General features: G+C 50.8%; 1 protein-coding gene across 1 annotated transcript in view; it reads left to right on the top strand.

Moving 5' to 3' along the window:
- Positions 1-26,458, top strand: part of GRID1 (glutamate ionotropic receptor delta type subunit 1) — a 704,191-nt gene that overhangs the window by 129,599 nt on the left and 548,134 nt on the right. Inside the window, exon 3 of the mRNA XM_024132152.3 lies at positions 15,527-15,811. Coding sequence (XP_023987920.1) covers positions 15,527-15,811 — 285 coding nt within the window. The remainder of the gene's footprint in view (positions 1-15,526; positions 15,812-26,458) is intronic.

Below are 26,458 nucleotides of genomic sequence, written 5' to 3'. Positions count from 1 at the left end.
GTGGGATCCTCCCAGACCGGGGCACAAACCCGCGTCCCCTGCATCGGCAGGCGGACTCTCAACCACTGCGCCACCAGGGAAGCCCCTCTTGGTCCCCTTTTTAATCTATGTTTTGGCCCAGCGGCAGCAGCGCTGCCCCTTGCGCAGCCCTTTGCCCATCGGCAGGCGGACTCTCAACCACTGCGCCACCAGGGAAGCCCCTCTTGGTCCCCTTTTTAATCTATGTTTTGGCCCAGCAGCAGCAGCGCTGCCCCTTGCGCAGCCCTTTGCCACTCCAGGCCACATGAGCACCAGCTCACACTCCTCCTGCCTGACACCCCTCCATGGACACTGAGCCTCGTCTGGCCCATGCCCCGGGTCCCCCTCCAGATGACGTTTCTGGGACCTGGGGCCAGATCTGCATCATCTCTGTGTTCCCAGCGTGGGCCCCAGCTGGGCACATAGTAGGTGATCGGAGAGATTTGGGATGGGCTCTCGGGGGCAATTTGACTACCTGGTGGGGAGGACCTGGCTCCCAATAGGTCTTCTTGTGGCTGGAAAGGTGCCAATGGGAACACTGACCCCCACCCATCACATTTCTCTTAAGTTCTTCTCTGGTTTGTGAATTTTGTCGTATTGTTTTTGAATTTTCTCCAAGCATCTGCTACTATGAAAAATTTCACTATCACTGGCAAAGATCCCTTCTCGTCCCTGCTGGCTGCAGGAGATTTCTGACTTCTCTCCTGGTCTGCTCCAAAGCACCTGGGAACTGAGATGGGTAATGTCCCTGGACCAGCCCGGCTCTTTCATGCAGGTCTCAGGAGTGAGCCATCAGCAGGGCTGGCCTGAATGGCCAGGGCCACACAAGCCACAGCCCATGTCCTGAGGGTTTTGCTTTTATTTCCTCAGGCTGTAGGGCTGGTCCAGCCGGGAAGGCTGCCTTTGGGGGCCAGGCCAGCACCCACCCCATCTCCTTTTCTATTCTTGAGAGACCCTCAGGTGGGGGCTGCTGGGAGCAGGGGCAGCTGTCTCCTCTAGACTCATTCTCTAAAAGTGGCCCCGTTTCTACAATTCTGGAGGCTGGGTGTTGTCATTATGGCTGTTAGGATGATGATGAGCTGTTAGAACTCAAGGGCGGGCAGGGCCTTGGGGTGAATGAGCAAAGCAGCTGCAGGCTTTGGCAGGCACCCAGGCTGGGTGTCAGCCCCCCCTCATCCCTCACCAGCAGAGCTGCAGCTGGCACCCTGCTAGGCATGTGCACAGGTGGGCAGAGGCTGGCCTTGGGCACTATATTTCATTGTTGTTTTGTTTGGTTTGTTGATTAAATGCATTTATCATATCTGAAATCACTGTTGTATCCCATTTTTAAGGTGGGGCCTGGAGAAGGTGTGGCTTGCCCAAAGCCCCATGTAGCTGTAAGAAAAGAGCAGTGATTTGAGTCCAGACAGTTCGGCTCCAGAACCTGTCCTCTTACCACTGCGCTGTTCATCTCTCTACGAGGGAAACAGTGCTTCATTTCTTTCTGTTTTAGCCCCAGAGGGCTGGACAGTGGCCTGCCACCTTCCCCTATATGTCATCGGATGTCCTCTGCACTAATGTGGCTTTCAGTTTAAAAGAGGCTGGGGGCTTCCCTGGTGGTGCAGTGGTTAAGAATCTGCTTGCCAGGACAGGAATAAAGATGCAGACGTAGAGAATGGACTTGAGGACACGGGGAGGGGGAAGGGTAAGCTGGGACAAAGTGAGAGAGTGGCATGGATATATATACACTACCAAATGTAAAATAGATAGCTAGTGGGAAACAGCCGCATAGCACAGGGAGATCAGCTCAGGGCTTTGTGACCACCTAGAGGGGTGGGATAGGGAGGGTGGGAGGGAGACACAAGAGGGAGGGGATATGGGGATATATGTATACGTATAGCTGATTCACTTTGTTATACAGCAGCAACTAACACAACATTGTAAAGCAATTATACTCCAATAAAGATGTTAAAAAAAAAAGTAAATTTTAATTAAAAAAAAAAAAAAAGAATCCGCCTGCCAATGCAGGTGACACGGGTTCGAGCACTGGTCCAGGAAGATCCCACATGCTGCGGAGCAACTAAGCTCGTGCGCCACAGCTACTGAGCCTGTGCTCTGGAGCCCGCGTGCCACAACTACTGAAGCCCATGTGCCTAGAGCCCGTGCTCCACAACAAGAGAAGCCACTGCAATGAGAAGCCCGTGCACCGCAACGAAGAGTAGCCCCCGCTCTCCGCAATTAGAGAAAAGCCTGCGCACAGCAACAAAGACCCAACGCAGCCAAATATAAATAAATAAAATTAATAAATTTATTTAAAAAATAAAATAAATAAAAGAGGCTGGGAAGGAGTGTGCTAAGTGCTTGATAAGTGAATGAATGATGAATGAATAGATGCTTCCCAAGGGGAAGGAATTAGCGTCTTAGAATTGATTAAAGATGTATTTTGTGCCAGAGGCTTCTTTTCATGTCTTCTGTGTAATGTGGGTGCTGTGACCCATCCCTCCCTGCCCTCCTCCCTTTAAAAAATATTAGACACTGACGTCTGACGAGTGTCCAGCTCTGGCTGGATGCTAAGTGACAGGATGTGGCTTGGGTTTCAAGATTGCTGCCTCCCGGGAGGAGTATCAGAGGGCTGGATGGACAGAAGTTCACATATAAGAGGCACATCAGGAATTTGTGGGACCACTTTCCTGGCAGCATTCTGTTCACAGTCAGCGGTGGGTTTGGACCAGTAAATGTGGACAGCAGCCTGCTTGGACTTCTTCATGCAAAGACCATGACAAGGATGTGAAAAACACGGCAGGACCTGGGTGGCGTAACCAGCTCCATCTGCCACCACCACCTCCCCGGTGTTGCCCAGTTTCCTGCCTCCTGCCCTCACCCTATAGGTGCCGTGTGATGAGGGCACAGAGGAGTGCGGAAGGCGTGAGGGGGCTGCCCCTCGCTGCTTATCTTCCTGGGCTTGGCTTTAAAACGTGGGGGCTGGTGACAGCCAGGGAGGCCAGCAACTAGGTGGGACAGAGTGAGGAAAGGGGCTGAGCTGTGGAGGGGTGGCCCCTGAAGAGGGCCCGGCAGCCCAAATCCCTCATTTGAGGGACACCTGCCAGTTGGCAGTGTTGAGCTCAAGGCTCACATCTGGAGGCTGGGTGTGGCTCTCCAGTCTTGGAACCAAGGAAGGTGGCAGGATGGACTGGGGGCTCCTCTGGGCCAGTAGAGCCCAGAAGATGGGGGTTTAGGGGTGGTATCCTTCCCTGGGGAGTGGGCTATCCCTGCCCTTTGGGAGGGCTTCAGGCATGGTTCCAACCAGGTGACAGGCCAGGGAGTGGCACAGAGGGCTGGATCCACCTATGCCTGACCTGCCCAGGCTGTTGGAGGGGGACTGAGGTGTGTGTGGTGTCCCTGTGGATGCTTACCCTAAAGACAGCCCTGTAGGATGGTGACAACCTGAACCTGTGGCCTTAAGGTTTGCCTGGTGATAGCAACCGTCTGGGGCTGCCCAGTGATGGTGGTGGACCAAGGCCAGCGCTGTGCTCGTCCAGCATTGTACTATTGTTGCCTGCTCCGCTGAGGCATCTGAGTGTCCATCCCAGCCTGGGTGCTAGGGGCAGAGAGGTCTTTAGGGGGCTCAGTCCAGAAGGTGACAGAGACCCCTGAACAAACAGTGACACTGAGCTGTAATCGTGTATGTGGTAGGGATTGTGTAATGTGGGTGCTGTGACCCATCCCTCCCTGCCCTCCTCCCTTTAAAAAATATTAGACACTGACGTCTGACGAGTGTCCAGCTCTGGCTGGATGCTAAGTGACAGGATGTGGCTTGGGTTTCAAGATTGCTGCCTCCCGGGAGGAGTATCAGAGGGCTGGATGGACAGAAGTTCACATATAAGAGGCACATCAGGAATTTGTGGGACCACTTTCCTGGCAGCATTCTGTTCACAGTCAGCGGTGGGTTTGGACCAGTAAATGTGGACAGCAGCCTGCTTGGACTTCTTCATGCAAAGACCATGACAAGGATGTGAAAAACACGGCAGGACCTGGGTGGCGTAACCAGCTCCATCTGCCACCACCACCTCCCCGGTGTTGCCCAGTTTCCTGCCTCCTGCCCTCACCCTATAGGTGCCGTGTGATGAGGGCACAGAGGAGTGCGGAAGGCGTGAGGGGGCTGCCCCTCGCTGCTTATCTTCCTGGGCTTGGCTTTAAAACGTGGGGGCTGGTGACAGCCAGGGAGGCCAGCAACTAGGTGGGACAGAGTGAGGAAAGGGGCTGAGCTGTGGAGGGGTGGCCCCTGAAGAGGGCCCGGCAGCCCAAATCCCTCATTTGAGGGACACCTGCCAGTTGGCAGTGTTGAGCTCAAGGCTCACATCTGGAGGCTGGGTGTGGCTCTCCAGTCTTGGAACCAAGGAAGGTGGCAGGATGGACTGGGGGCTCCTCTGGGCCAGTAGAGCCCAGAAGATGGGGGTTTAGGGGTGGTATCCTTCCCTGGGGAGTGGGCTATCCCTGCCCTTTGGGAGGGCTTCAGGCATGGTTCCAACCAGGTGACAGGCCAGGGAGTGGCACAGAGGGCTGGATCCACCTATGCCTGACCTGCCCAGGCTGTTGGAGGGGGACTGAGGTGTGTGTGGTGTCCCTGTGGATGCTTTCCCTAAAGACAGCCCCGTAGGATGGTGACAACCTATGGCCTTAAGGTTTGCCTGGTGATAGCAACCGTCTGGGGCTGCCCAGTGATGGTGGTGGACCAAGGCCAGCGCTGTGCTCGTCCAGCATTGTACTATTGTTGCCTGCTCCGCTGAGGCATCTGAGTGTCCATCCCAGCCTGGGTGCTAGGGGCAGAGAGGTCTTTAGGGGGCTCAGTCCAGAAGGTGACAGAGACCCCTGAACAAACAGTGACACTGAGCTGTAATCGTGTATGTGGTAGGGATACAGCAGGCGCAAGGCCTGTGCTGTTCTAACTGGGTGAAGAAGGCCTCTGGAGAGGAAGAGGCACTTGAACTGGGTCTGGAATGATGAGGAGGGGACAGCAATGTGCATTTCTAGCAGGGGAGTGCAGGTGCAGAGATTTGAGCCTGACATAGCCTGGCCTCAAGGACCCCTGCTTTGCACCTTGGAGCCTGGGAGTTGCCTCCTGGAAGTCTGCTGGCAGGCCAAGCTGCGGGATTAGTGCGAAGTCTTGGAGCTGGAGCTCAGCGCTGGAGCTTGGCAGGATGGGGATGTTTCCGCGCCCTCCACATTTTCCTGGAAGGGGTCATGGCCCAGAGGTGACACTTGTTCCTGCTACACTGATCCCCTGGGCGGGGAGGACCAGAGAGCTGAAGGCCTACAGGTGGGCACCCATGGGTCAGCTTTCAAGCCCCGGAGGAAGACTGGGTGCCAAGGCATAGATGTGGGGCTCTGTCCCTTGGGGACGGTCAGTCCTACTGGGAGAGAGGGCATAGGCTGGTGAGGGAGAGAGTGAGATTTGCATACACATATACCCTCTCTCTCTCTGACAGAGAGCTGAGACTTAGAAAGTGGGAAACAACAGAGAGAATAAGAGAGATATCAGAGAAAGCTAGAAAAAGTCAGACATGGGTTGAGATGCAAAGAGAGAACCTGAAGCCTCATGGTGTCTCTGTTCCCCGTCTGAGAGGGCCAGCGGGCCCTGGAAGGAGCACCAGGCTGGGGCCTGTTGTCTGGATGGCCTTGGCTTTCCGGAGACAAATGCAGGTGGAGGGAGGGGAGAGGCAGGCACGGAGCTGGCCTTGGGCACCCTGGGGATGCGGGGAGGACTGAGGTCAGGCTCTGTGGTCTGGCCTGTCCATGTATATCCAAACGTGACCTCTGGTTCACTGCACTCATTTAATCCTCGTAAGAGTCCTAGAGGTGGGGACTGTTCTTAACCCATTTGCAGGTAAGGAATTGAAGCTCAGAGAGGTTAAGTGACTTGCTTGAGGGCACACAGCTGTAGCAGTGGGCCTGCCTGCCTCCTGGGCCCATGTGCTCAACTTTGAGGTCAGGGGCAGCTCAGGGTTTCAAGTCAGGCTCCCCTGTGACTTCAGGCAATACCCCAACCTTGGGTCTCTGCTCCTATGCCTCCTGTCTAAAATGGGGTAGCAGAACCCACTTCCCTGGGAGGCTGTGGGGCTCAGTGATTAGTGGGATGGGCCCTGAATGGTGCCTGGCCCCTACTATGCCTTTCAAACTCCTACTCATCCTCCAAGACCCATCCCAAATGCCTCTTTCTCTATGGAACTTTTCCTTGACATCTCCTTGCTAGGCAAAATTAATCATTCCTTTTCCCGCAAGATTCTAGCACACTTCTCTTGAGTGTGTATTATTTGACTTTATGCTGAATTCCTAAAGTTCCCTTAGGAATTCCTAAGAAAAAGGAATGAGTCTCACGGCCTTCTGTGTCTCTAGGCACAGGACCTGATACAGCGATGATCAGAGGATTTTGGGTGAAGGAATGAGTAAGTGCAAGCACAGATACACGGTGAGGGGAGCCCAGGAAGAGATGTCTGGCCTCGGGGCAGAGATGCTGCAGGAGGCCCCCCCGCCCCCGTGCTTGGCTGCTTTTGAGGTTCTCTGAGTCTCCCAGGACTCATCACCGTCCTGATTTAACTTTCACAGTGTAGGCTTCCGGTGAATCCCGGCCTGGGAGCCTGGTGTTCCCTTGGTGGAGCAGTAAAAGTCATTAACGAGGAGCCAGAGAGCTATAAATAAGCCAGCACGATCTCACCCAGTGTTCCCTGTGTTTCCCATCTGCGGGAGCAGGGACTCTGTTTTGATTCATTAATTGGCATAAGGATGAGGGCCCAGAGATTGGCATGGAGCCTCCGGCCCTTCCCCACCCTACTGGTTGGCTCCGTGCATCCTGCCTGCACCAGCTGCCCCCCTGCCCTGGGCTACAGTCCAACATCCAGTGGGACCCTTTGGCCATGCGTCTGTTCCCCTCCTTGGGCTGGGCTGACCGTGAGGCCAGAGGGGCGTGGGAGATGCTGCAGGAGAGGCACCCGCCCAGGCGCTGCTGCCTAGCCAAGGCCTTGGGCCCAACCAGCTTTCCTCTCCACTGTCCCCTTGGTACCCTCTAAGCTCTTGGTGAAACCCGCCTTAGAGTGGAGGGTCAGCTTTAAGAAACTCCCCTTCTCCACATTGTGGGATGTAGCTTCACTCTGGGGAGGACCTGAGCATCTGGGGACCTTGGCGAGTTTGAAAGCTCTGCCTCACCCATGAAATATGGACACCAATAATGCTTGTCTTCTGGAGTCGTTAAGAGTATTAAATAGTTTGTTGCTCTGCTAGGCCATGCTGGGGGCTGGGCCAGAGGCTAGGAGGGTGTGCAGTACATAGGTGCTTCTGCTTACAGGCTCATGGTTCAGAGAATGGGACACAACAGTCCACGATTGCAGACGTCAGTGGGTGGTCTGCAGGCGGAGTACCGTGAGGGAAGATTGGGCTCATGGAAAATTCATTTCAGGGAGTCACAGTTACCTCCAAAAATACGGAATGAGGAGAGATAGCCAGACAGAAGTGGGAGGAGTGTGGCAGGCCAAGGGCGAGTACGTGAGGAGACCCACAAGGGGGCAAGAGCTTGGGCATCTGAGTTACTGCACAAAAGCCAGCTACCTGGAACACAGGGCACGGGTGTGATGGCAAAGGGCCCTGTTGGGGTGTGGACTTTATTTTAAGGCCGGTGGGAAGCTAATGCAGATTTTAAGCAAGGACAGCACAGTCTGGTTGGCATTTTAATCTATGAAGGCCAGTCCACTGCAGTGGACTGAATGGGTGGCATGTGGATCTGGGGGAGGTTGGGTGTGTGGAGGTCCAGTGGGGAGATAGTAGTGGTTTAGACCAAGGTGATGGCATTGGAGATGGAGGAAAGCTGACAGATCCAAGATACATTTTGGAGATAAAACAATCAGGACTTGGTGATGGCTTGGGTGCAGAGGGTCAGGGAGAGAGAAGGTTCAAGAACAACTGGGTGGGTGGGAGTGCCCCTTTACGGAGATTGGGAGACCGAGAGGGACAGGACCACACCCCAGAGAGCTCGGTGTTGATAGACCAAGTTTGAGTTGCCAGTGGACTCACTGTGGGAGACGCCCTGGTTGGGGGTCAGGAGCCCAGCGAGGGCTGTGGGCTGGAGCGATTACAGGAACCGTCAACAGAACCGAGGTGTAACTTTCAAAGGGATGGGTCACATATACCAAGGAAGGTTGATGATTCCATAGAGAGGACATAGTGATGGATCTGGGTCTGGGTCTGGGTCTTGGTCTGGGTCTGGGAGACGGCAAGTCATGGGAGCAACCAGAGCTCGTAAGCAGGGGCCAGCCTGAGATGGGAGAAGCTTTCTTCCTCAGCTTTCAGCACACACGCAGATAGGTGTGTAGATCTGGTCATAAGAACTGGGTGAGTTCCTTATGATGATGGCTTCTGTTTTTAATCTATGAAAAATGAAGCAAGGTCATTAGTTGAACTTGGGGGAGAAGCCCGGAAGGTTTGAGGAGAATGAGCGAGGCACGTGGTGGAGAGGATGTAAGTGAATATGGCGGGGTGAGGAGCCCTGTTGAGGATGGTGACACAGCTTTCCCACTTTGGGTCCCCACGTTGCTGGGTGCGTGGGTCTCTCTGACTCTCCGCTGTTTGCTCACAGACATGGAGAAGTGGGTGTGGGCAGGTGGACCCACCATGGTTGACCCTGGGTTGGGGTTTCCCAGCCGTCCTATGTAAGGAGAGAGAGCAGAGAGGGAGTTTGCAGCAGAGCGACTGTATCGATAGACAGACAGAAACCAAACTGAGCAAGGAGTCAGGAGTGAAGGCAGGAGGATGCTGGTGGGAGAGTCACTTAAGCAAAAGGTCTGTAGGACAAGATGCTTGTCAAGTTTGTCCTGTGCTCAGGAGGGATGAGAGGCCTCAGTGACTCTCCCCTTTGGGGGCCTTCGATGGTGAGAGGCGATGGGGGTCAGGGTCCTGCTGGGCCCGAGCTCTAGCGCTCACCTTTGTATGGTGCTGCCACCTGTTTCCCCCCATTTCGTGGTTTTGTTTACCTTTTAAATGTCTTAATAAAACATGAAAAATAGTTATTCTCCGTAGATCAGTAATTTACTGTTAGTTACGACAATACTAAATTTGGTCAATTATTCATCAGCTATAAAGTATTTATAAATGCTACCTTAACTTAAAGCATTAACCACTAGAATTCAAATATTAATAAAGTTGGTGCCAGCTTAAAGGAGGAAAGGAAGGGCACCGATAATGAGGGTAGCTTGGGGTAGGGTGACTGCTCCTGGCTGTTCACATTGTTGGAGTAGCGAGGTGGTACATGGAGCCCGGATTGTGGGGCAGGCAGCGGTGCTGGAGGGCCTGGGGCTGGCCTGCTGGACCCCGTCGGAAAGAGATCATTACTTCTGGAGGGCAGGGCCGAGCCCAGGGCTGCCCGGAGCCAGCTCTCCCTTCTACTGTCTGCTGTTACCAGCAGAGACTTGCCCAGCTTCTCCGACATGAGGGCACCTCTACTAGGCTGCTTCCACTCGGGTGGAGTGCCCTCTCTTGCCTTGTCCATCTGGAGAAGTCCTGTCACTCTTTAAGGGGCTACCCAGAGGGCAGTTAGCACATGAGGTTGAAAGGGTTTGTAGCCTCAGAGAAGCAGGTTCTGCATGGGCAGTCTCACCTACTTGGGGACCACGTCAAGTCTTCCAGGAGGAACAGGTGTGGATGTGCTCGGGGCACCATGCATTCAGGGCACATGGTGGAGGGAAGGGCTGGGATGGCCGTGGTCAGCATCATTATTAGGTGACAGCACCAGGAATTGTGCGTCTCTTCTGGCACAAGCCTCCTGGGGTATTGCTTCCCCCAGTCTTGGCCTGAGAATTTTCCACGAATGCCCATGGGGATGGAGAGGACTGGGTATGGATCAGTAGTGGTTCCCAGGGTGATCTCAATGTCTGGGGGCACCTCTCTTATCTCCAACACCCACCTGAGGCTCCGAGTGACTTGGTGCACCAAGGATTTGCCTTTAGCAGAGGGAGGCCTTGTTCTTGCTTGCTGGCTCCTTCTCTAGGGCCTGCGTTAAGTGTGGAGCTGCCCCAGGAGTTTCCATCCAGGGAAGGGCTGGGTAGAGTCAGCCATGGAATCCTGGCCTCTGTCCTTTGCTGGCCACCATCTCTTCCTGGGACTGGCTGTAGAGGTACCTGGTGGTCTGGTTCTCACTCTCGTTGCCATTCACTCTCTGGCTGTATGACCCTAGCCAAGTGGTCAGCCCTCTCTGTGCTTCAGTTTTCTCACCAGGGGATCAGAAAGCTCACCTGGGGTGAGAATTAGGGAGACCCTGCTTGTCAGTGCTACACCTGGCACATCCTACCCTGAGAGTCCTGTGTCTGGAGAATCCTGGATCAGCAGGACGCTGACATCTCAGGGGAAGCCGGCAGGGGTGTGACTGTGGGGCTGTCTGGGAATGCTGGCTGAGTTCCATGGATCCTCTTGCCTGGGCCCAACCCTGAGTCTGAACCGCCTGCTTCTTCCCGATTCCTGGGAATCCATCACGTGGCCCGGAGACCTCTGCTCTCCTAGGCCACTGAGCTTGGGTTAGGGGTCTTGAAGCTGCTCATTACATTCATCTCTACTTCTTACTTTCGCAGCTGATGAGCCATTCTTGGGGAGCTCATATCAATCCATCAAGCCTGCATTGTTATCATCAAGAGAGAGATCAGCTTTATGACCATATGATATTGGAGACAAAGAATTATAACAAAGGCTGTTCTCTTCTAGTGAGCCGCAGAAGCACCTGTAAGCTGGAGCCAGAGGTGACTTCTACATTCTTACTATGCATCAGGCAGTGCCAAATGGTTCTTCACATACAGAGACCTTTCAGAGCATATGCACAACAGCTCTGTGAAGTGGGTGCCGTCATCTTTCTCTGACAGAAAAGACACAGAGGCCCAGACAGGGTCAGCCCCTCGCCCAAGGTCCCACAGCATGTACATGGCAGGGCCTGGATTCAGATCCAAGCCATCAGACGCCAGCACTGGGGTTCGGTGTCTCTTCTACACCTGGGCTGTGAGTTGTGGGATGTCCTGTCCTAGGAATGAGCACACAACCTTGTTTAAGCTAATAGCTAGTGTGGCTTTGATCTGATGTATTTTGATCTTGTTATTTTTATGTTAGGAGCCTCTAAATAACCATCATTTCAACAGTGCCCCAATTAGCAGGCCATTCACAGTGGATTAGAAATTGACTTGTATCAGGCTTCTCCATTAGTGCCTGGGAGAGGCTTCCAGCCTTAATTACCCACCCTGCTCACCCAGGAGGAGGTCGAGGCCTTGAGGAGCTTCTGTGGTGCTGCAGGTGTCCATACAGGGGTGGGTCAGGGTGCCCACCTCCACGGGGAGGGTTGGTCAACAGCAGGAGTGAGGTCGTTCTCTGCTGTAACTGCTATTTCTTGGGATCCTGGGCATGATTTGGGTGGGGACATTGATGGGGAGCTGGGGATGCCCAAGGAGAGGGGCAGGAAACTGACATGTATTAATATTTAGCATCTTTCTTGTGCATGGCACGGGATTGGCATTTGTGGTCCACGTTCTAAGTCAGTGCTCCCATAACTCTGCTGGGTAGAGGTTCATATCTTCAATTAATAGAAAACGGGGCCTCAGGAAGGAGACATGCCCATGGCCACACGGCCGCCGGCCAGAGGAGCCCAAACTGGAACTTCGGTCTGTGAGATTCTAGCGCACCTTCTGCTGCCCTGGTGAGCCCGGGCCCAGCCAAGAAGGTGGTGTCTCTGGCTGCCACCGGGGCTGGGGCAGAGGGGGACCTGTTCCCTGAGCACGTTCTCACCACCCAGCCCCTGTGTCTTTGTCCCACTGCACCCCTCACTTGCACTGCTTCCCCCATCTCTCCTGGTCTAAATCCTTTTCTTCCTTTCAAGCCCTGATGCTGACCCCACATGAGTTCATCCTCTTCTGGGTCCCAGGGAGCTTCCCCTTTCCTTCCTCACAGGCCAAGTTGTGGGGTCTGGCTCCTTGGTAGATCCTAAGCTCCTCAGATGGGGCCTGTGTTCATCCTGCTCTTGACCCCTCCCCCTCCCCCGTGCCCATTGCAGGGCTTTGTGCTTAGCGGGTGCGCTGAGTGTATGCATGAAGCACACAGGAGGGAGGAGACAAATCCATCCATGGTGAGCAGTGGAATGTGTGCCCAAATGGGGAAACTGAGCCTCAGGGAGGTTTAGTGACTTAATAACCCAGCATATGTGGAATGGGGATGGGGCTTGCCATCGGAAGTCGGGAAGTCCCTGAGAGGGAGCCAGGTGGGGTGGACGACAGAGAGCCAAGACCCAGTGATGGTGCAGTGGGTGTCTCGGGCTGGGACCAAGGGCTGGAGTTCCTGGGCAGCTTTACACCCTAGTGATGTACAGTGTGTTTTGTAAGATTACTTTTTTTTTTCACAGGCTCCGGACGCGCAGGCCCAGCGGCCATGGCTCACGGGCCCAGCCGCTCCGCGGCACGTGGGATCCTCCCAGACCGGGGCGCGAACCCGGTTCCCCTGCATCGGCAGGCGGACGCGCAACCACTGCGCCACCAGGGAAGCCCCTGTAAGATTACTTTTTAAACGTATAAATGCAGTGTATCAGCATGAAAGAGAATATGTACAAGAGAAGAAAGAAAAATCCATTTATCATCAGAGACCTTGGCTTTTAGTGTTTTCTCTTGTCTTTTTCATAAGCATGCTTTCTACCTAGTTGTAATCCTGGTGGGCGTAAAATGTCGTGCCCTGGTTTTGTCACTTAGTCACCCCTCAGAAGCATTTTTAGACGAGCAGCCATCTTAGTCCAGCCCTTATCGGTTGTGCGGCTTCACATCTTGTTATCTGGAAAATAGACACGGTGATGGCTGCTGTACAGGGATGTCACGAGAATAATGTGAACTCATGTATATAGAGTACTTGACAGAGTTTTTGGCCCAGAGAAAATTCTCACAAAATAGTCCCTCCTCCTACATAGCTGCATACTTATCCATTGTTGGAGGATTATTTTCCTTTTGTAAAGGAATTACCTGTTCACGACATGAAATTTTGGCAAAATACAGAAAAGAAGGAAAACCACGTCTAGACCTCTTCCAAAATGCAGTCACTTTTAACATTCTGCAATATTTCCTTCTGATCTTTCTTTCATGCGTGTTAAGTTTTATTTAATTGGTATCATAAAATACATACAATTTTGTATTACTTTCACATAACTTTTTTATGACAGGCACTTTCCCGTCTTACTGTAGTATCTTCATAAATAGTTTTAAAGGCTGTGTGTGCTTTCAACAAATGGAACACTTTTATGTCACTCACCTCTTTGCATCTTTTAGGTCGTTAGCAATATATCAAGAGTCTGGATAAGTATCCTCTGAATGTTTTTGGATCTAAAGCCATTTTTACAGCTTGGATGGATGCCCAAAGTGGAATTATTGACCAGAGGGCAGGAAAATGTCAAGGCTTACGGTATTATTGTATCAGTCTTTACTGACTGCTGTGTGCCAGGCACATTGTGTGTCTGGAAAAGGATTGTGAGCAGAATGGGCTTGGCCTTTGTCCCCCTGGAGCTTGAGGTCAAGTGGGAGAGAGAGACAGTTATACACGCAATGCAGTGTCATAATAGGGGAAGTGTGGGATGCAGATGAAGCACTTGACAAAGGGTCCTTGATCTGGGGTTGTAGAGTCTGAGTCTTGAAGGGAGAGTGGGTGTGAAGGTTCAGGAGGCCACAGGAAATGTGATGGGTTCCAGGGGCCGAAAGGTGGGCTGTGGTCTGTAACAGAGCAGGTGGGGGCGTGTGAGGAGCCTGCAAGACTGCCCCAAGGGGTTTGACTCTGTCCGCAACGGTCTTGGGAGCCACCAAAGGGCTTTAAACAGTAGCATGACATGATTGGATTTCAATTCAGGAGTGAACTTGGCCGCATGGAGCCTGAATGTGAGGGGCCAGAGCATTTAGGTGGCTGCATGATCTTCAAGATAGACTGCAGAAAATCTCTTGTTTAACCACCCCCTCCTCCTGCCTTGTGTTTGGAGGCTGAGGGTTCAGCAGGGAGAGTTGTGGGCATTTGAGTTGTCCTCCTGCCGAAGCCCATGAATGTGCAAGGTGAGTGTCCGCGCGTGATGAGCAGCTGGCCTTTGGTATTTGAGAGCTTGGAGGTGTCTTCCTCTTCCCCCATCTTCCCAGCCTCCCACTGCCTTGCTCCTTGGATTTCCTCTCCCTGGTCTCCGTCTCCTCCTCCCAGCCTGGTGTGAGGCATTACATAAACCCAGGTGCTTTCAACCGAAAGAACCGCATTGTCAAAGTTGTTCAAAAGTCTGCCGTCAGACTCTAGGTCCACCTGATTCACTTTGTTATAAAGCAGAAACTAACGCACCATTGTAAAGCAATTATACTCCAATAAAGATGTTTAAAAAAAAAAAAAAGTCTGCCGTCTGCAGCAGACGGCCTGCTGACATTCACAGGCTGTGTTTTGAAACTGCATCTGCTTTCCCACATTCCTGCCATCACATAAAGCATTATTAATAAGTGTTTGCTTCAAAACTGGTGCAGTGGGTTGCAGTGTTGGGAGGTGCATCTTTCTATTAATTGGTCTGATGTTCCAAAAAGGTCTAAGTGTGTGGCTAAAAGGGGTTACTGGAACTCATGGTTGCTGGATGACTTCAAAAGGTGATCCCTGAGCGCAGCTACCCTAGAAACAGCTGCTGGCGCCTGGTCGTGTTCCTCCTAATCACTTGCGGTCAGCGCCCCAGCTGCACGAGCATCTTCCTTTGTTATTGTCAAGTGGCTTTTGAATAATCCTGGGCTTCTGGAACCAAATGCTTCCTCTGGGGTTTGACCTAGTATTTTTTTTTTTTTTTTTGGTGGTACGCGTGTCCTCTGCATTGGTAGGCGGCCCCTCAACCACTGCGCCACCAGGGAAGCCCTGACCTAGTATTTTTATGATATGAATCAAATGGACTTGGGCAGAAGACCTAGGGTTTCTGGGGGGTTTTGCCTACAATCTGGATCCTCGGGGTTAAGTGTCTCCCTGGGTTTCCGATGTTATTCATTCCCCTCAGCCCCAATCAGTTCAGTTCAGCCAACAATTATAGAGTACACAGTGTATTCTTGGCCTGTGGCGTGGCCTTGGGAATACATGGATCAACAAAACGAGCTCACAGCTCTTAAGGGGCTCACAGCCCAAGTGGGAAACAGGATGGCTAATTTAGTAGCACTGATGGCTATCTCAGGCAGATGTGGGTTGTATCCCTGTTCTACTCCCCCCACTTGAGTAGCCTGGGACAGATGATTTTGCCTCTCCTGACCTCTGTTTTCTCATCTGTTGAATGGACACAAGAACATCTAGCTGGCAGCATCACTAGGGCATCACAGACTGTGGCTGTGAGAGCCTCTGGCCTGGCCTGGCATGGGTTCTTGGTCCCTGGAGGGAGGCAGTGTTTTTTGGAAGCCTGGGAATGAGCTGCCTGGCATGAGCTGTGCCAGTTGAAGCCAGGGCAGCATCACCCCCATGCTGACCCCACCCTCTCTCTCCCCTCTCTTTCCAGCCTGTGACCTCATGACCCAGGGGATTTTGGCCTTGGTCACATCCACCGGTTGTGCGTCTGCCAACGCCCTGCAGTCCCTCACAGACGCGATGCACATCCCACACCTCTTTGTCCAGCGCAACCCAGGGGGCTCTCCGCGTACCGCCTGCCATTTGAACCCCAGCCCTGACGGCGAGGCCTACACGCTGGCCTCCAGACCTCCCGTGCGCCTCAATGATGTCATGCTCAGGCTGGTGACAGAGCTGCGCTGGCAGAAGTTTGTCATGTTCTACGACAGCGAGTATGGTGAGTTGGGGGCAGGGGCTACTCTGGGGCTCTGGTGGGAGCATGACCAGGCACTGGGAGACCTGCGAGCTGAACCATCGCTCATGGAGGCTGAGCGCTTCGGAGTGGGATGGGTGTGGACAGCGGTTGGTGGTCTGAGCCAGGTGGGTCTCTGGGTGGTAGGACTGAACCTCGAGCTTTGTGAGTGGGGGAAGAACTCTGAAAACAGATCTGTAGACAGGTGCTAAAGTTGCCTAGCAACAACACCTTATCATGACAGCTGAAGTTGGAATCATCTTTGAGTTTTCAATAAAATATTAATAAACCACTGGCAGGGATCCGAAGGGCTGCACGCAGGCAGTGGTGGAGGCTGACCAGCATGGGTCCTCCTGGAAGCCTCCTCTGCAAAGTGTTCCCCTCTCACTGGCCGCTCTCCCAGCTCCTTGTCTCTCTCTGCCCTGATCTGCCCTCAGTTTCAGGGTTTCTGGCCGGGGCAAAGGTCAGGGGGAGGGACAGCCTGACTGTCATGGAGCCAGGCTGGGGTTGTGTGGGTCTGGGGACACTGGGCATGGCTGGTCATGGCTTCTTTGAAGGCCTCCCATATGAAAAAAAAAAATCATAATTTGCCTGTGAGGAAACTAGAACAGTGGGCTTTGAAGAAATAGCTTTAGGTTTTCTATGACTGCTTTGTGAAAACAGACCATTTCTAGTCTCAAGATAAAATGGTTTCCACCTTATGAGTTTTGTTTAAAAAAACCTTTTTATTTTGAGTTAATTGAGATCCACATGCAATTATGAGAAACAATTCAGAGATTCTTTGTGCTCCAACATCTCGCCTGTCATACCATATCACAAGTGGGATTTGATCTTGACACACCCATAGGTTTTGCTCATATTCACCAGTTGACATGCACTTGGGTGTGTGTATTCACTTCTGTGCAATTTTATCACATGTGGATTCATGTGACCACCACAGTCAGATGCAGAGCAGTTCCCTCACAAGGATCCCCATGCTACCCTTTTATAGCCACAGCCACCCACATTACGGGTCTTTAAAGGGTGTGGGGGACTGGTGAGGGTCAGCAGCTGCATAGCTGGGGCCAGGGTAGAATGGGGTGGACCCTCGAAAGTCCTGTTTTTCTCTCTTGGTGAAATAATTCCTTTGCCAAGAATGTAACTAAGAAGAGAAACCAGCATATGTTTGCCTTTGCCTAAATACTCTGCTTCTCTAAGACCAGAATGTTGTCCTCAGCTCTTGAGCAAATATGCTGTTTAGAGTCTTCCAGAAGGAACTGAAAGAGCAGACAGTCATTGTGCTGAAATTAAGATGAGGTGGTGATGGGGAGAAGGCAGCCGGAGGCTCCAGGCGCTTGAACTGGACTCTGTCCAGGACTTGGCCTCTCCTTCCAACCCCCGCTCAATCCCTGACTCTGGGAAGGAGTTTGAGACCATGTCATAGCACCTCTCAGTGGCCTAGCCTTCCCCTGACAACCCTTTGTGTTGTTGGTTCAACCCCCGACGTTGGGTCTGCTCTGAGGCTGCATCCTGTAGGGAGGTGTGGACACTGCCAGGGCTGAAGGATGCTCTGGTCCAGTGTCTGTAGACCCTTCCCACCTCACTGCCCCTGGTTTCTTTGCTCTCCTTTTGCTCTGACCTATAGAAACTCTTCAAGCCTTGGTTCTTCCTAAGCCCTTAAGGTGGATTTGGTGGGAACCTCAGCCATAGGAAGCAGGTATCAGCTCTCCAGCCTACCTGTCCCATCTGGGCTCCTGTAATTCTTGAAGACCGAATGACACCTAATGGCACTTGCTCAAATTCTGTGTTTTCTTCTTCTTACATCCCTTACCCCCACTTGCCTCAAGGATCAAGTCCCCAAGGAAGGGTGCCTGATCTCCACCTGTCTGCAGACTCCTCCCTTTCCCATAGAGCTGGTTCCTTGGTTACATGCTCTCACAGACACACATCTCCTTCCTTCAGCCTGCTCTCAGCGTGTGGCAACACACTCATGAGGGCTAATCCTTGATGAAGAGTTGCTCCCACCCAGGCTCTAAGCTCCAAGACAGTGGGCCATGTGCTCTTTCCTGCTATGTCTCTGCTGCTTAGCATGGTGGCTGGCACAGAGTAGGCCCTAAGAAATTGTTGCTGCGTGAATGAACCAACTCGTTTATGTGGACATGGACTTTTCAAACAATGTTCACACAAGACAAAGGAGAAATGGGGGGAAAGACAAGGGCACTGAATAGTCTGACCTCTGAGGTAGGGGAGCTGAGCTAGGAAACAGATGTTTCATTCTGTAGGCACACTCCTCTGCCCCTCTCCTCTCCCCCTCAGACCCTCCAATCAAACCAAAAGGTGTGCCCCTTTTTTCTGACACGGAGACCTTTGCTACCTTTCATAGGGTTGAAGTGAGTTTTCAACTAAACTGGCCTTTATTAGTAATTCTATAAAGACACAGGGTACCCAATAGCTTTCCTCTGGTGGACCACCGCAAACAATTGGTTGAGCCTCGAATGCTGTGTTGGGAAGGATTCTGAGGAAGCATGTAGACTCAGCAATAAAAGTGCTGTGATTGCTCCATGAAGCATCATGTTGCGGGGACCGGCTGGCAACAGCCCGTTTGCAGATTCTGATCTGGAAGGTAGGGGAGAATCAAGCATTTCAGAGCTGCCTTACGCGTGGCTGTCGCTGTCCAAGGTGCTGATCCATTTGGCGTTAGCCTTTCTGGAGGCCAGTGCTCTTTTTTTTTTTAAAAAAATGTAAATTTATTTTATTTATTTACTTTTGGCTGCATTGGGTCTTGTTGCTGCGCGCGGGCTTGCTCTAGTTGTGGTGAGCGAGGGCTACTCTTCGTTGCGGTGCGTGAGCTTCTCATTGCAGTGGCTTCTCTTGTTGCAGAGCACGGGCTCTAGGCACGCGGGCTCAGTAGTTGTGGCGCACAGGCTTAGTTGCTCCGTGGCATGTGGGATCTTCCCGGACCAGGGCTCGAACCCATGTCCCCTGCTTTGGCAGGCGGATTCTTAACCACTGCGCCACCAGGGAAGCCCGCCAGTGCTCTTTCATTGGGTGCTATGCAGAACCTCTTGCCTTTGCCTGCCCTGGTCATTTGCCCCCTGATTTGACAACCTTTGAGGCTGGGTTTCTACCCCAAACATTCTCTATAAAACGTTCACCACTGTTGCTTGTTTTGGCCATGCCCCTCAGGCACAGCCCAACCTCTGGCCCATTTTTAACATGTTAGATGAGCCAAGGCGGTAGAAGCCCACATGCTGTTTGATGCAGCCCCAAGAATTCGGGGTGTGGGTGCTCCCTCAGCTTGGCTGGCATTGGCCTCTCCGAGGGACCATGGGTGGATTTACATTGCTGATATGCTCAAGACAAATGGTGCCTCCACAACTCCCCAGGGCCCTTCCTCCACCCGACCACTGTAACACTAGCCGCAGTGAGCCCAATTAAAAAGCAAATTGAGTGTAAAGACTGTTTCATTCCTTCCAAAGTCAAACAGAAGTGGTTTGGGGATATAGCGACTTTTTTTTTTTTTGATGCTGATCTGCAAGTATCTTAACATATATTATTTTATTAAAGCCATTTAATAACTCTCTGAGGTGGGATTATTGCTGCATTTTACAGATGAGGAGTGTGAGGCTCAGAGAGATTCTTTTTGACTTTGATGCCCATGCACTTAGCCAAGGCACCATCCTATTTCTGTAATCTGGGGCTTGCTAGGCTCCAACCTTCTTCTCCTAGCCCCAGCCAGGCAGAGTTAATGCCAAGGATGGGGTGTGTGGAATGGACTTGGCATGCCCTAGCTTTGTGCAGTCAGTCACTTGCTAATGAATGTCATATGTAAGATCCCACCTTTGCAAGGTGAGGACTGATCCTTCCTCATTTGCCCCTCAGCCTCCCTTTAAACAAAGGAATGTCCTTCCCTGGGTTGAGCCTGAGGACTGGGCATCTCAGTCAAGAGTTAAGGGTCAGAGAGACAAAAACACGTGCTAAGAGAGAGTTTGGCAAAGTGGTGGGAGAGGAGTTTGTGTATTTAAGGTTTACAAAATGCAAGATGTGCCATTTGGTAAAATTCCATCAAAAATACTTGTATGCTTGTTGTGACAGCGAAAGGAAAAATGAAAGAGAAGCTGACATTTGGGAGAGAAAATCTGTAACATTAAAATACCAAAAGTTTGGATTGAACAGAAGAGATAACTTTCTGACTTGCCACTTCAAATTCTGGGATATTCGTGTGTATCTTGGGGAGGATGTGCTAGGAGCTACAGGCACAATTTCTCCCTGGTGAACACATTTGGATGAGGGGTGTATTTACAATTGGGATCTTAGAAATCACTGACTCATTCGTTCAACAAATATTCACTGAGTCCCTACCATGCACAACTCTTTTGCTAGGTCCTCTTTTTACATGAAGAAACAGATGGGTGGAGTATCTTGTCTAAAGTTGCACAGGGCTGGGATGTGAAGTCAGGACCCCAGGGCTCTTTCCTCCACAGCATCTCTGGGGTGTGGTGGTCCCTCTTGGCCTCTGGGCCAGCTTGCAGGCCTGGAATGGGGTTGGGAGCTGGGATTCCACAGAAACAAAAGCTTAAAGCTCTAAATGTGTGGCCATTTCCTATTTGTGCTTGTTTTAAAATTATTTTTAAAAGTTTAAGAGTTACACATATTTACAATGTATATGTCAAGTTAAAAGAATGGTGATAAAGTGAACTCCCATGAACCCAGACCAGTTTAAAAATGTGTAGGAGCCCTTGTGTGTCCAGTTTGTATTGTGTCCTCTCCTACCTAGGGGACATAAACACTATCTTGATTGTGTTTTAACCAGTTCCTTGCTTTTCTTTATAGTTTATCATACAAGTATGGATCCTAAGATACATATTGCTTAGTTTGGCCTCTTTGTGAACCTTAAATATCTGGAGTAACACTTCTGTACACTTTTGTGATTGCTTTCTTTTTTATTCAATATTAGGTTTTTGAGATCTGTTCATTTGATGCAGATGGGTATATTCGATCATTTTTACTGCTGCAAAGTATCACCTGATTTATTATCCATTGTGTTACTCTGGGCATTTGTTTCCATGTTTTTGCTATTACACATATACTGATAAGATTATTGGTGTTCGTGTGCAAGAATTTTTTAAGGGTCTATCTCAAAGGAGCAGAATTGCTGGACTGTTGGGTATGCATGTTTCACTTTAGTATATCATTCTAAATTGCTTTCCAAAGAATTTCTACCTATTTTCACTGCTCTCTGCTATATATGAGCGTTCTCGAAGCTCCCCAACTTCACCAACACCTGGTAATGTTTTTACTTTTAAGATTTTCATGTGAAATGGTATCTTGCTGTGATTTTAATTTATATTGCTGTGATAAAAGATGAAGTTGAGAATCTTTTCATATCTTTATGCACTATTTTTGTTTGCTCTTCTAAACACCTGTATGTAGTTTTTAATTTTTGCCTATTTTTAAGACTGAGCCTTTTCTTTTGTAAGTTAGGGATGTTAAATACCTTCTTTCAGTTAGTTGTCTTAATTCACAGAAGTTCTATATGGTATTGTTTTCAAATTTATTCATCTTTTAGACAAGTAGCTCTGTTTCCTGTCTCATTTAAGAGGTCCTTCCCTATCCAAATGGCATAAAGATATTTTCCTGCTGAAACCTCACTCTCTGCACTGAGAACAAATGTTGTCCTCCTGCCTGGATGTCCATAGCTAGGTCCTGCCTCTGGGTGTGCCTGGATCCCAGTGCTAGACCATCTCTCCCTGTAGCCATGGCCTGACATTCCTCGCTGACACTGCTCTGCTCTGCTCTGCTCTGGCCACGGAGCCGATCTTATTCTTGGTGGTGATTGCACAGCCTGTGGCATGGTGGCTTGGGAGGGCTTCCAGGAAGAGGTGGCATGTAAGCAAGGGTTTAAAGGACTAGTAGGAGATAGGCAAGCAGAGGGCACTGGGGGAGGAGGGGAGGAAGCGTGTCCCAGGGAGAGGGAAAAACATGCTGGAAGGCCTGGGGGCAATGGAGAGGAGAAAGATCATATGGCTGGGTTGTGGGCAGTGGACATGGGTGAGGCTGGAGCTCTGGGCCAGGCAGGCCTTAGAGGCCTCACTGATGAGCTCAGAGTCCCCAGAAATCCTTGGGAGCCATAGCTCACTACCTCAGGTGGTGCCTTCGGGTCCTATTCTTCACGCCCAGTCCAGAGACCTGAGGATAGACATGGGGTCTCCATCTCCAGAGGGCTCTGGTTCTTCAGTTGCCTGTGTCCGGACTCATTGGCTGTCTACGAAAGGGAAGAAAGTAACGCACAGAGAAGAGCTGTGATCTGACTGAGGACAAATCCCAGACCCAGAGTCCAAGCCAGAGGCAAGGCCTGAGCTTCCCAGGTAACCCAGGTGGCCCAGGTATCAGTGAGTAACAGCTCACGTCTCTCCAGCTGTCACTCTGAGCAGGGCACTGTGTAAGTGCCTTAAGTGCTCCAGCTCACATCATCCTTATGGCAACCTTTCCAGGTGGGTGTATACTATCCTTGTTTTACACATGAGGAAACTGTGGCTCAGAGAAGTAAAGGGATGTGCTCTAGGTCATATGGCTGGTGAGTAGGGGGGCTGGCCAGGTCTGATTCCCAAAGCCCGGGTAGCACAGCTCTGCTCACAGCCTCTTGGTCCTCGTGGCAAAGCTGTGGGGAACAAACACCTCAGGTAGACTCTTCTTAATGCACAAGGATTTACTGTAGCACTGTTGGTAACTGCAGACATTCCAACAACCTTAATGGTTAAGTATGTTATGATACATATATATAATGGAAAACTATGGTTCTTTATGTATTAAGAGGCCATAGTTCCAACAAACGGTACTGTTAGCTCACAGTAGCAAAGTGAGAACAGTGGTGTCAGTATTGCTCTGGGTCAAAGCAAGCTCACATGTGTGTGTATCTGAGTACACATACAGTCATAAAGGAGTGCTGTGTTAGGGAGGGAAACACAATGACTTGGGACAGGGATGGGAGATATATTTTTTACTGCATATTTTAAAAGATCTTTTAAGTTGTGTTTCAAGTACAAAAAATAAGTAAGTAAATAAAAAAGAGTGGAGGTTGCCATCCCTCCCTCCTACTGACTGCCCATGGTGACTTCTCTGAGCTTCTGCTTTCTCACCTAAGGAACAGGGATGGTAATTTCTGAGCTACAGAGTAAAACCCCCAGCAGAGTTCCTGGTACATGGCAAATGTTCTATATGATAATAACAAATCATGTGTGGGAACCAGGAGTGGCAGTGGTCAGTATTCCCTCTCATGGCTGGGTGTGGGCTCAGGGCTTGGTAGAGTCTTGGCAAAAGAGCTTTGGCTGTTTGCCCCTCCTCAGGATTACTCTTGAGTATAATGGTTAGGAGCAAGGACTCAGGAGCAGTCTGCCTCAGTTGAATCCTGGCTCTGTCTCTATAGCTGTGTGACATTGGAGAAGTCACTCAACCTCTCTGTGCAACAGTTTCCTCATTTGTCAATTGGGGATAAATAATCATTTCCGCCCAGTGTGCTTGATGTGTGGATTAAATGCATTAATACACGCCAAGAGCTTAGCACAGTGCCTAGCACATGCTGAGTACTCAGGAAGATTTCCTTGCTCAGGAACGGCACCCAGTGGTGGCCCCTTTACTGCCCGTTCTCCCTTAGCCTCTGAGCTGGTTCATCTCTTCTGTGGCCCAGAACACATCTTAGTTATATTCTTGGTGCTTGTGGAAGGGTCAGCTCTCTCACCTACAGGGGACACTCCAGGCCTCCCTGGCAGCAGGGCTGAGCTGCTGGGCATCCCTGCAGGCTCACTGCACGGTCCCAGGTAGCTCTGGTGAGCCATTGCACCTTCTCAGCTGGACAGCCTGACAGTTTCTCGTGGCAAACATCTGTCGGCTGTTGGTCCTCACCCTCGAGTCCTCCTGGCATGAAACTCCCCAGAAGAAAGAGAATTACTGGACAAATGCTATCTTAACCAATGCTTTGTGCCAACGACATCTCCTTTCTTGCCCCCGGCATAGAAAGTCAGATGACTGAGCAGTGATGGTGAGCGTTCTCAAAAGAAAAAAAAAAAAAAAAGATGGTACTGATGAACCTAGTTGCAGGGCAGGAATAAAGATGTAGACATAGAGAATGGACTTGAGGACATGGGGTGGGAGGGGGAAGCTGGGGTGAAGTGAGAGTAGCATCGACATATATACACTACCGTATGTAAAATAGTTGGCTGGTGGGAAGTAGCAGCACAGCACAGGGAGATCAGCTCGGTGCTTTGCGGTGACCTAGAGGGGTGGGATGGGGAGGATGGGAGGGAGGCTCAAGAGGGAGGGGATATGGGGACATGTGTATGCATGTGGCTCATTCACTTTGTTGTACCACAGAAACTAACATGGTATTGTGAAGCAATTATACTCCGATAAAGATCTATTAAAAAAATAACACACATCATATCATTATGGCATTAGTTTAAATTGAAGTAATAAATACTTTTTCCAGATGAAATGAACAAGTGCGTTTAATTGCTAGGAAACCTACCAAGAAGTTCTACAATAACTTTACTGGGAGGAGTGTTTTGTGTTTGTTCTCCGATCTAATTACAAAGCGACTGTACTTTGGGGCACGTTAATCGTAGCACTTGCTGGAATATTAAAGTTCAGTAACTCTGAAGTTCCCTCACCCTTCCATCAGATTCCATGGTGCGTCTGAGGACATGAGGAGATGCCTGATGCAGGCGTGGATGAAGGACAGGAAGGCGAGGCTGCCCTGGCCCCCACGCACAGCCCATTGTGCAGCTGGGGCCCGAGGCAGTCGCCACAGCAAGAACTTGGCCAGGCCTACACCCCCCTCTTCCCATGTCGTGCCACGGTGCCCCCTTGGAAGACAAATGTGGCCCTGTCGACATCCCTCTCCTGCCGACCCTGCTTTTCCAGACCTCCGCAGCCCCAGGATACAAGAGGGAACAGGTTTTGTTGTTAAATACTGGAATTCCAGGAAGGGCACCCACAAGATGGGGCCCCAAACATCTGGGAGGACTGTTGACCCAAGTGGGATCCTGATCCTCCCCGCAATGCCCAGTGAAATGAAATATTACGTCCTTTTCGTTGTTTCAGTTGAACCATCTCCTACCCTCCCATCAGGGAGAGCAGGGCTCTTTCCTAATAGGATCCAGCAATGTCAGGAGAGTTCCTTCATTTTCTGAAACGAACTATGTTGAGGCATAATCGACATGCAATAAAATACACTTATTAGACGTGTACTGTTTAATGGGTTTTGACAAATGTATGCACTAGCATAACCATCCTAGTCAAGGTGCAGAACATTTCCAGGTATAGAAATGCCTTTGCTGTGAAGAGAGAACATCATAGCTAACTTCCTTCTAGCCCCAGTCACTTCAGCACTGGCTGGAAAGCCATAGGCCCTGAGAGCAATTCTATATGCCTGGAGCCTGCGTGTAGCATCCTCTGCTCCTAGGAGTGTTCTCAGGGACCTGGAGTGTCAGTGTGTCTGACCAGAAGACAGGGAAAGCATGGGGAGGAGTGGAAGGCAGGGGAGGGTAGGGGTGCGGGGAGCCAGGGAAGCCCTCTGGCAGCTGTGGCTGGCACTCGGGCTGAAGCCATCTCCAGCCGGGATGAGAGCTCTGACTGTCTGCTCATTGGCCAGAGATGGCTCCTCTTCCCTTGCCAAGTGACACCTGGCACCTCCCTGAGAGGTGACATTCGGGTGATTATGAGCACAGACTTCAGCATCAGAAAAGAATGACATTCAAGTCCCTGCTCCATTGCTTACTGCATCCTGGGCAAGCTATGGGTACCCTTCAGAGCCTTGGTTTTCCTGATCTGTAAGATGGGTATCATAGTGCTTCTTTCCTAGGCTGCTGGTGGATCCTGGCCATGCACGTTCTCAGCGCTACAGCAGGTTGAGAGCCTTATGCTTTAAAAGTTTTCCTTTGCTTCTCACAAAGGGAATCTCAGTGGATGCCACCCAGCTCTGAAGAAGCCTTTTTGGAGGCTTGGGAAGTGGGTTTCCTTTCCTGGTTACTCAGCAGCTGGGCCCTGGGGGAGGGGAGCCATGGGTCTTGCTGGTCCAGATGTGTCTAGACAGCATCTATGAGCAGCTTTAGGAACATCCTTCTCCTTGGGAGTCTTGGGAGGCAGAAAGGCTCCGGGAATACCCTAAGATGTTTCCCTGTGAAGTGTTGTGTGGGAACACTTGGGGCACTTCTGCCCCCAAAAGCCTTCCCTCACCAACTCATTAAAAAATGGGACTCCTTTTCCTCTTGATACCCTCTTCCCTCTTCCGTGAATTATTTTTTTCATTGAATTTACCTGCCATTTACTTACTTTTCGATGTTTGTCTTCCCCCAACGAGAATGTGAGTTTTATGTTTTATTAAGTGACGCTGCGTACCCAGCATTTAGAATAGCACCTGTAACGTAGTAGGTGCTCAATAAATACTCGATATATGAGCGAATGAATCTATATTTTGGGGTGCTTCATTGCCTATTTATTCTTCCAGGAAGCATTTGTTTCTTTATATGCAATTCCTAATTACGGCAGTAATGTGATTTCTATGCAGTCCAAAGATCAGGCAAAACCTCACTCTCCTCCACTCCCACCAGTGAACTAGTGTGTTCAGGCTGCTGTGTTTCTGTCTACACCTTCCTT

This window comes from Physeter macrocephalus, chromosome 20, assembly GCF_002837175.3.
Source record: "Physeter macrocephalus isolate SW-GA chromosome 20, ASM283717v5, whole genome shotgun sequence".
Lineage (NCBI taxonomy): Eukaryota > Metazoa > Chordata > Mammalia > Artiodactyla > Physeteridae > Physeter > Physeter macrocephalus.
Note: the sequence above shows the minus strand (reverse complement) of the source record. Positions and strands in the feature narration are given on the sequence as shown.